At 35.5% G+C, this 9,427-nt stretch overlaps 1 protein-coding gene across 1 annotated transcript; it reads right to left on the bottom strand.

The window, feature by feature from the left end:
• Nucleotides 1–1,632: 1,632 nt before the first annotated feature.
• On the bottom strand, nucleotides 1,633–2,562 carry LOC103107645 (olfactory receptor 14C36-like). The gene has a single exon (XM_007516454.1). The coding sequence runs from the start codon at nucleotides 2,560–2,562 to the stop codon at nucleotides 1,633–1,635; it is 930 nt and encodes a 309-aa protein (XP_007516516.1).
• Nucleotides 2,563–9,427: the final 6,865 nt, after the last annotated feature.

Here is a 9,427-nt window from a genome sequence, read left to right as displayed (position 1 = left end):
GTTCCTGAGTTTGCTCTCTGGTATTGATCCTTGGTATTGAAGATGATGCTTTATTTCTCTCTCTCTCTCCTTTTGTTAAAAAAAGTAAGAAATTGCTATGGCATAAATTCCTGAGCAAACAAAGTTAAGCAAGCAAAGTTGAACATAAAGGCACACAATTATATGACCAAATTATCCTCAATAACAGTAGGAGGGTACATAAGCAACACCACCTCACTATCCGGAGAAAGTCCATGGTCCAAACAAGGAGACTTGTCTACTTTGATTACGAGTTTTCATAAAGAACTTTCCCCAGGTTGTGAGCCACCACAGACAAAGAGAGTTGATAGAAAGGACACTGTCTCCATGTATAGGATAATCCAGGAAGAAACAGTATTCTTCAAAACCCCCCAAAGAATGCAGCCCCTAAAATTCTAAACATTAATATGGACCCTTCCCACAACTCAGTTGGCTTTACCTAAGTGACACTTTCTTGACTTCTTACAAACTTTAACCTTCACACATTATCACCCAAACATAACTTCATAAATCATAGTTTAGCTTATTTTGGTAGGAAATTACTTCATTCTTCAAATGTATATGAATTATAATTACACATATATAGTAAATAATAATTTTTGGTTGTATTATAGAATTTCCACATATAAAATATACAGTCACTAAGAAGCATATAAAATATAGATTTATTTTGCATTAATTGAAGAAATTTTTTAAATCTCACTTTTTAATTTGGTAAATACCTCTGGGGTATAGAGATATTATCTTTCATGAAACACAAATATGTTTGATATAAAATAACTCTCATCAAGTGTCTTGAATCAGATCTAGTAAAAACAAGCATTTGATAGATTTTATTATATAGCCAATAAATTTTTAAAAAATCAATGTAAATAATAAAATTTTTGTTTAATAAGATCAACATTTAAAGCAACAGGGCAATTGTGGAATAGGCAATGTAATGTGCAAAACTCAATTATTTTATACAAATTTATTTTGTCTATAAAATAATGATAGATATTTGAAACATATGCAATTGACTGAAATTAAAATATACTAAAAGTAAATTGCTGTGCAATTTTAATATGACTACACCATTTAAATTGGTCATGAAATCAGAAGTTCAAAATAACATACAACTTTATAGTCTGCACTATAGAATCTGTCAAACATATGTAAATTATCAATATAACTATGTGAAGGTACAGGATTTCCCTCACTCTGTAAAGTGCACAGTTGATCATGGCTGATGTTCCAGTTTCAAAGTCCTTTCCCGCCCCTAGGAGTGTGACTACATAGATGCATCATGTAAAGGCAAAGGTTCATGAGAGGTGAAGCAGTGCTGCAGGGTTGCAGGGTGTCTCCTCCCTGTATCACTCTCTATCTCTATTTCTATTTCTCATAATCTATCTGGGAAAAGAGAACAAGTCTACTACAAGTGGTGGAATCACACAGGTGCAAAACCTTAGCAAAGCCCCAGAGGCAAATAAAATAAAATAGTCAGGTGATCTCAATTTCAAGACAGAGAAAAACAAACATGTGATACAAATTTACACTTACTAGCAAAAATTTGACTAAAGGATAAAAATTAAGGATAAAAATGAATGATTCAGGATAAACTTGAACCAATATGTATTATTTTCTTAAATAAAATTTTTGTAGTATCTTCTTTACACCCTCCTTCACCTGTTTGTTTCTCAGACTGTAGATGAGAGGATTCAAAAATGGAGGCACAATGGTATAAAACACAGAAAGTATCACATCCAGAATCGTTTTGGAGTTTTCTGAAGGTCTTAGGTATACACAGGTGATAGAACTAAGGAAAACAGACACCACAAGGATATGAGGGACACAGGTAGAAAAGGCCTTTCCCTGCTCTCTGTTGGAAAACTTAAGCACAGTAGAAAGTATGCGAACATATGATATGGAGATATAAATGAAGCAGCCACCACAGACAACCATGGCAGAGCCAAGTATTATGAGCTTGTTGCTCGACGTGTCAGAGCAGGAGAGCCTCAGCAGAGGGGGAACATCACAGAAGAACTGGTGAACCACATTGGACTGACAGAAGGACAGTCGAAATGTATTTCCTGTGTGCACACCTGCATAGATGAGACCACTGAGCAGGGAGGCCAGTGTTGTCCAGACACAGAATCTGTGGTTCATGATGACAGGGTAGTGAAGGGGCTGGCAGATGGCCACATAGCGATCACGGGCCATGATGGTGAGAAACAGAAGTTCCACATATGCACAGTAAATGACCAGAAAGATCTGAGTTGCACAGCCAGCCACTGAAATGATTTTATTGTCAGTGAGAGAGTTGACACAGGCGTTAGGGACAGTGATGGAGATATAGCACACATCTAAGGTGGACATATTTCTGAGGAAGAAGTACATAGGTGTGTGCAGGTTCTGGTCAAAAGTAGTAGCAATAATAATGAGGATATTCCCTATTAAAGTGGCCAAGTACATCACAAGGAATAATATGGAAAGTGGTAATTTTATCTCCCATCTGTCAGCAAAACCCTCAAGGAGAAACTCAGTCACCATGGTGGAATTGATCATGATCTAGAGTTAGTTTTTGATCTAAAAACAAAGAAGGAAAAACCATGAAATATGTACTTTTTCATAGAAATAATAAAATCAAGTTATATCTATTATTTGAAAATGCTGTCTTCTACATTGTACCATAGGTCTTTTAATATAGAAAAGTTGCTCCCATTAATTTTCTTGTGATTTCAACTCAGTGTCACAAGTCAATAGTCTATAAAAGAAGAAGAAGAAGGAGGAGGAGGAGGAGGAGGAGGAGGAGGAGGAGGAGGAGAAGAGGAAGAGGAAGAGGAAGAGGAAGAGGAAGAAGAAGAAGAAGAAGAAGAAGAAGAAGAAGAAGAAGAAGAAGAAGAAGAAGAAGAAGAAGAAGAAGAAGAAAAGAAAAGTTTATAGATAGTTATGGATGTGACTCTTCAAACTCATTACCTGATCATGACTTGTTTTTTCAACTTAGTATATTATTTAAATTTTAATAGAGTATTTAGTGAATAGTATTTAGTGAATAGTATTTAGTGAATAGTATTTAGTGAATAGTATATACATATAAAAGTATAGTTATTCTCTTCATTTGATATAGTCATTGTTAGAAAAACATTTTAAATGATCAGTATTTATTTATTTATTACCAGAGCACTGCTTAGCTCTGGTTTATGGTGCCGTAGGGCTATAGGGGACTGAACCTGGGATCTCTCAGAAATGAAAGACTTTGTGCTTATTAACCCTGGCCCTACAATTTAGATTTTTTAAGGAAATAGACACCAGGCTAGTCCTAGATATTGAAACATACTTGAAGTTTAGATTTTATTCTTCAAAATATGGTCTGTGAATCACTAAAGATGAATGATTGAGATTAACCTTTAAAACATCTGAGTAGGTAGATAGGTAGTGGCACACTTGATAGAATACTCATTTTGGGGGGTCGGTGGTAGCACAGTGGGTTAAGTGCACATGGCCAAGAACCGGTTCAAGCCCCCGGCTCCCCACCTACAGGGCAAAGCAGGTCTGCAGGTGTCAATCCTTATCTCCCCCTTTCTGTCTTCCCCTCCTCTCTCCATTTCTTTCTGTCCTATCCAACAACAATGACATAAATAACAACAACAACAACAATAACCACAGCAATGATAAAAAACAAGGACAATAAAAGGAAAAAAATGGCCTCCAGGAACAGTGGATTCATGGTACTGAGCCCCAGCAATAACCCTGAAGGCAAAAGAAAAAAAAGCAAAAAGAATACTCATGTTCGCATGTGGGGGGACCTGGGTTCAAATTCCCAGTTTCCACCTGCAGGGGAGAAGTTTCAGTAGTGGTAGAGCAATAAGGCAGGTATCTCTGCTATTCTCTTGCTCTCTCTTTTTCCTTCATCACTTCTCTCTCTCTTATCCTCTGTAAAAAAAAATAAAAAAGATAAAAAACTTCCAAGAGCAGTATATTCCTTGTACAGAACCTAAAACTCAGCAATACCCCTGATGGTAATAAATAAATAAACCAATATAGAATTAAGAAGGGTAATTTCCACACCTTATAACATGTTGACATTGCCATGGTAACAATGTATGGAAATAGACATTTATAGGTGTCCCATTATAAAATATGAATTTTCATTTTTTAAAATATATATATTTATACCCAGGAATTCTGTGATGACTTTTTTTTAGATAGCATAACAGAGACAAAGAGAATGAATAGAGCAAGTGTCCACAGCACTGAGCCTGGTGGTGGAGGTCACACTTGAAATTAAGGATTTGACCATTAAAAGATTAATTGTTATTTTTCAAAGATATTCCATTATAAGAACTGTGTTATGGATCAGAGAGAGAGTTCAATGTGTTCAAGCACAATAACTGCATGCTTGAGACCCCAGAGATCCTAGAGGCCCTAGCTCCAGTGCCTTGCACCACCATCAACTAAAGCTGAGTAATCTTCTTTCACTGTATATGTATGTATCTGTAGATAATAAATAAATGAATAAATAAGTAAATAAATAAACATATGCTGTGTCTTAGCTTCAGACTAATCTATAATCTATAAATCTCCAATTTATACACAAATTTTCACATTGCTATCTTCTGACTGTATTATAACCCTTAAACCACTGATGTTTTACTACATTTGCAATCCCATACAAAAATTTGAGTCATTTTCATTTTATGATTTATTTTCCTTTCCCAATCAATTATTATAGGAATAATTTAAAAACTCCCTGATATATGTATTCCATTTTATCTCTTCTCAAATCTTGTTGGTACTACTTTCCCAATGTTCCTTTTTTTATTTACTTGAAAATATATCCAATATGCTCAATATTTATTAACCACCTCTGTTAAGTTTCATTTAAATTACATATTTTCTTTTTCTTAGATTTTTGTATATTTCTGCCTTTTTCTTAAATAGCTTTTTACCTATATGTTTAAAATAAATGTTTCATTTGTTTCACATGAGGTAGATAAATAGCTTCCCATGTGTGAGAGAGAGATAACCAAAAATACCACTCCAGTATATGTGGTGCTGGTGATTGAACTAGGAACCTTATTCACAGAACTCCTATGCTGTAGCAGTTGAACTATTCTCCAAGCTGCCAAGTATGTACTTCCAAAGCATAAGCACACTTTCTACATCCAGAAGTATTCTCTTTTTTTTAATGTTTCCCCTTTTGCTACCCTTGTTGTTTATCGTCACTGTTATTATTGCTGTCGTTGTTGTTAGGACAGAGAAAAAATGGAGAGAGGAGAGGAAGACAGAGAGGGGGAGAGAAAGATAGACATCTGCAGACCTGCTTCACTGCCTGTGAAGTGACTTCCGGGAACCCGGATCCTTAGGTCAGTCTTTGCGCTTTGTGCCATGTGCACTCAAGCCGCTGTGCTCAGCTCTCTATCCAAAAGTATTCTTAGATGAATAATTTATATGTTACTAACTTCCCAGCAGAAACTCGAAATATTAGAAAGACCTAGAACTTTATGTCCAATCTAAGCAAAATGTGAAATACCATTCAAGCAAAATATCCATTTAATCATTAACATATACTTAAAATGTTTGTATTCTTGGGTGTAAAAAACATGGCACAGGGTGGAGTCGTACCCCAGTGTTTCCTTTTTATAAATAAAATAAAAATTAAATTAAAAAAAACATGGCACGTGTAATCTAGAGACTAAATCTCATCTTCATTAATAGTGAAATATAACTAAAAAAATGCCTACTACCTATCTACAAAATGGAAGACCCCCCCCCCCAACTCTTCATCTGCACTATTCCAGCCTTTAAGTTCATGATTGTTCAACAATTTGTCTTTGTATGTTAACTCTCTTTTCAGCCACCAGGTTCCGGATGCTAGCATGATGCCAACCAGACTTCCCTGGAAAGACAACCCCACCAATATATCCTGGAGCTCCACTTCTGCAGAGCCCCACCCTACTAGGGAAAGAAAGAAGCAGGCTGGGAGTATGTATCGACGTGTCAACTCCCATGTTCAGCAGAGAAGCAATTACAGAAGCCAGACCTTCCACCTTCTGTACCCCATAATGACCCTGGATCCATGTTCCCAGAGGGTTAAAGAATAGGAAAGCTATCAGATAGGGAGGGGATGGGATACAGAGTTCTGGTGGTGGAAACTGTGTGGAGTTGTACCCCTCTTATCCTACGGATTTGTCAATGTTTCCTTTTTATAAATAAAAAAGAAAAAGTTATGAAATTAATAATGTTATTATTTATAATTAATTATTGGAATAATTTTTCCACAAGTAGAAAATTCCACTTTGTGGGAAATTTTCCACATTGTGGGATAATTTAATTCTACAATGATGTTCAGCTTTAGAATTTCATTCAAGTTTCTGTAGACTGTCAATTGTACCTGACTGAATACAACAAAGCACTTTAAGAATAAATTAAATTTTCATTTCGTTTTATAACAACCTATTTATATTAGTTAAAATTCAGTCTCATTTCACTCTTAGTTGAAATCCTTGTACTTAAGTTTAAGTATTTTAGTAAATATTTTGAATACAATTTAATACTAATATAAATTTAAAAACATAATTTTAAATTATGATGATAAAAGCAAAGTTACCTATCCACAAATGAATTGATACATTACTTTCAATACCTTAAATATTTTTAAATTGTATGGATAGATTTGAATTCATTTACATAATGCTTACCTTACTATTGTATTATTGATGTTCTTTATTGTCGTTTTCGACGGGTTAGGTTGTTTTCACCGGGCTGGCTTCACGGGCAGGTAACAGACGACCAGGGACTCATAGTTGAGCTGTAGGCAGTATCTCTTTATTCATGCAGGACGCAGCACAATCTAAGCCGAGCTGAGCTAAACTAAAGGTAAAGTACTCTAAAACTCACAATGCTGTCTTTATATATATACTTGACAAGTAGGGTGAAAACAGGGTGTGACATAGAGAGGGTGGAGAGAAAAGTGACTGGTGACAATCAGAGTGTGACAAGGAGGGGGGGTGGAGCAAAAACATATCATGAAACAGTGGGGATTGAACCAATGCCCTGGAGGGAAGTGCTTGTTAACAGCGGTTATATAAATAGAATGAAGTGGTTATGTAAATAGAATAGTGTTAAGCAGGGGGGATTTAAACCAAATGAAACAGAAGGGGTCTCATGCATACCAACACTTTATAGTCTCTGTTGGAAATTCTAATCAAACAGCTCCGAAAAAATTCCAGGTATAAAATAAAAAATAGATGAAAATAAGGACTTTGAACCAGAAATGGAAGCATAAATAATAATTAGCATGTCAGATTTATTTTAATGCATTGAGTTCAACACAGGCTGGATATAATTAGTGAGACAATGGAAATATTCAGAACACTATAAACCATGTAAGAAAAATTCTCTACTTTACTAAATTTATGCTCATTATCTGAATTGGCTTAATAATTCATTAAAATTAGGGTTACATACAATAAGATATGCCTAACTATTACATTGATAACTATGCAATATTTTAATTTTAAATCAATGTCCATCTATAAAAATAAATCTTCAATATGAGGCAAAAATTTGCAGTAAATTGGATAGATAGTGAACATGAAGCAGAGGAATAGGGATGCATTATGAAACACACAACCACAAAGTATTTACTCCTAAGCATTGTGTATGCATGATTTAAGGGAGTGAATTTTCTCCTGTTAGAACCTCTGGATCAAAGTCTTATAAAAACAAAAAAAAGGCGTTTTAACCAAATTTTCCTGAATAGACAATAGTTGAGAAATCCATAGGATGGAAGCAATGTGTTACAGAATAGAACCATAATGCTCTGTTTTATATAAGAACAAGGACGCATCTATTCCATTACCTTAAAAGCCTGTGGGAACATAGTTCATACAATTCAGTGACAACTTTCTCAAGGGTAATTTCAAGTTGGAGAGATCCCCAAAGCACAGGTGAGAAGGACCCAATTAAATCACATGAGTGGAGAATAAATTATCAGAAATTATATCTATATATTACATATATTCAAAATAGTCTAATTGACTTTTGATTGCATTGTTCTAGGCAAATAGATTGACCTCCATCATTGCCTCTGCAAAACATAGTTCAGGCCTCTGGCTTAACTAAAAGAAATTAACAGGATATTTTCAAGGCTTAGTGAACTGGAGAGAAGCTAAACTGGAAAATTGAGCTTTTGATTAAGAGAACCTCAAAAATGAAAATGTCCATCATACCTTTATTCATTTACCATATATGATGGGAAGAGGAAAAAGCTACATTAGAGAAAGTGCAAATTCCTCAAAATAATTGTCCTTAATGAATGACCTACTAATCATGTACCAGCAGAATAAACACTATAGGTGTTCAGATCATATCAGTACTGAGAGTATCCTAAACAAAAGTCTCTTTCAATCCCATTGTTCAGGTACTGGGAGAAGGAAGAAAATGTAGGGCTAGGATTAAAAAGTACATAGTACTCCCTCATCTAGTTTTCTTGCCCTTTTTCCAGCCATGACATCATCTCCCTAGATAATAACCTGGGCCCACCTTCATTATCAGATGTCAGGCTTAAGCAAAAACTAGTAAAGTCATGGGCCCCTTGGAATATACCTAAAATAGACCTAAAAGCATTTTCAAAAACTGAGACCCCAAATCTTCATCTGCAATATTCCAGCCTTTAGGTTCATGATTAGTCAACAATTTGTTCTGCTTTATATCTTAACTTTTTCAGTCACCAGTTTCCAGACACTAACATGATGCAAACTGGACTTCCCTGAGCAGATGACCTGGGGCCGTGCTTCCCCAGAGCTCCTCCCCACTAGGGAAAGAGAAAGACAGGCTGAACCTGTTAACACCCATGTTCAGCAAGGAAGCAATTGCAGAAACCAGACCTTCCACCTTCTGTACCCCATATGATCTTGGGTCCATACTCCTAGAGGGATAAAGAATACTGAAACTATCTGGAGAAGGGATGGGATACGGAGTTCTGGTGGTAGGAATTGTGTGGAATTGCACCCCTCTTATCCTATGGTTTTGTCAACATTTCTATTTTATAAAGAAAAATTACTAAGCAATATTTATTTCTGTTCTAATTTTAATTATTTCACACCTATTGGCTTGAGTTACTTTTAGTCTTCTTTTTTCTAATTTTTTAAGATGTTGAGTTAGATTATTTATTTGAGCTTTTATTTCTTTTAAAAATATTTATTTATTATTTATTCACTTTTGTTGCCCTTGTTGTTTTATTGTTGTAGTTATGATTGATGTCATTGTTGGATAGGACAGAGAGAAATGGAGAGAGAAGGGGAAGACTGAGGGGGAGAGACAGATAGACAACTGCAGACCTGCTTCACAGCTTGTGAGGTGACTCCCCTGCATGTGGGGAGTTGGGGGCTCAAACCGGGATCCTTAGGTCAGTCCTTGCACTTCG

Source organism: Erinaceus europaeus, chromosome 2 (assembly GCF_950295315.1).
Source record: "Erinaceus europaeus chromosome 2, mEriEur2.1, whole genome shotgun sequence".
In the NCBI taxonomy this organism is placed as follows: Eukaryota; Metazoa; Chordata; class Mammalia; order Eulipotyphla; family Erinaceidae; genus Erinaceus; species Erinaceus europaeus.
This window is presented reverse-complemented; position numbering and strand designations above follow the sequence as displayed.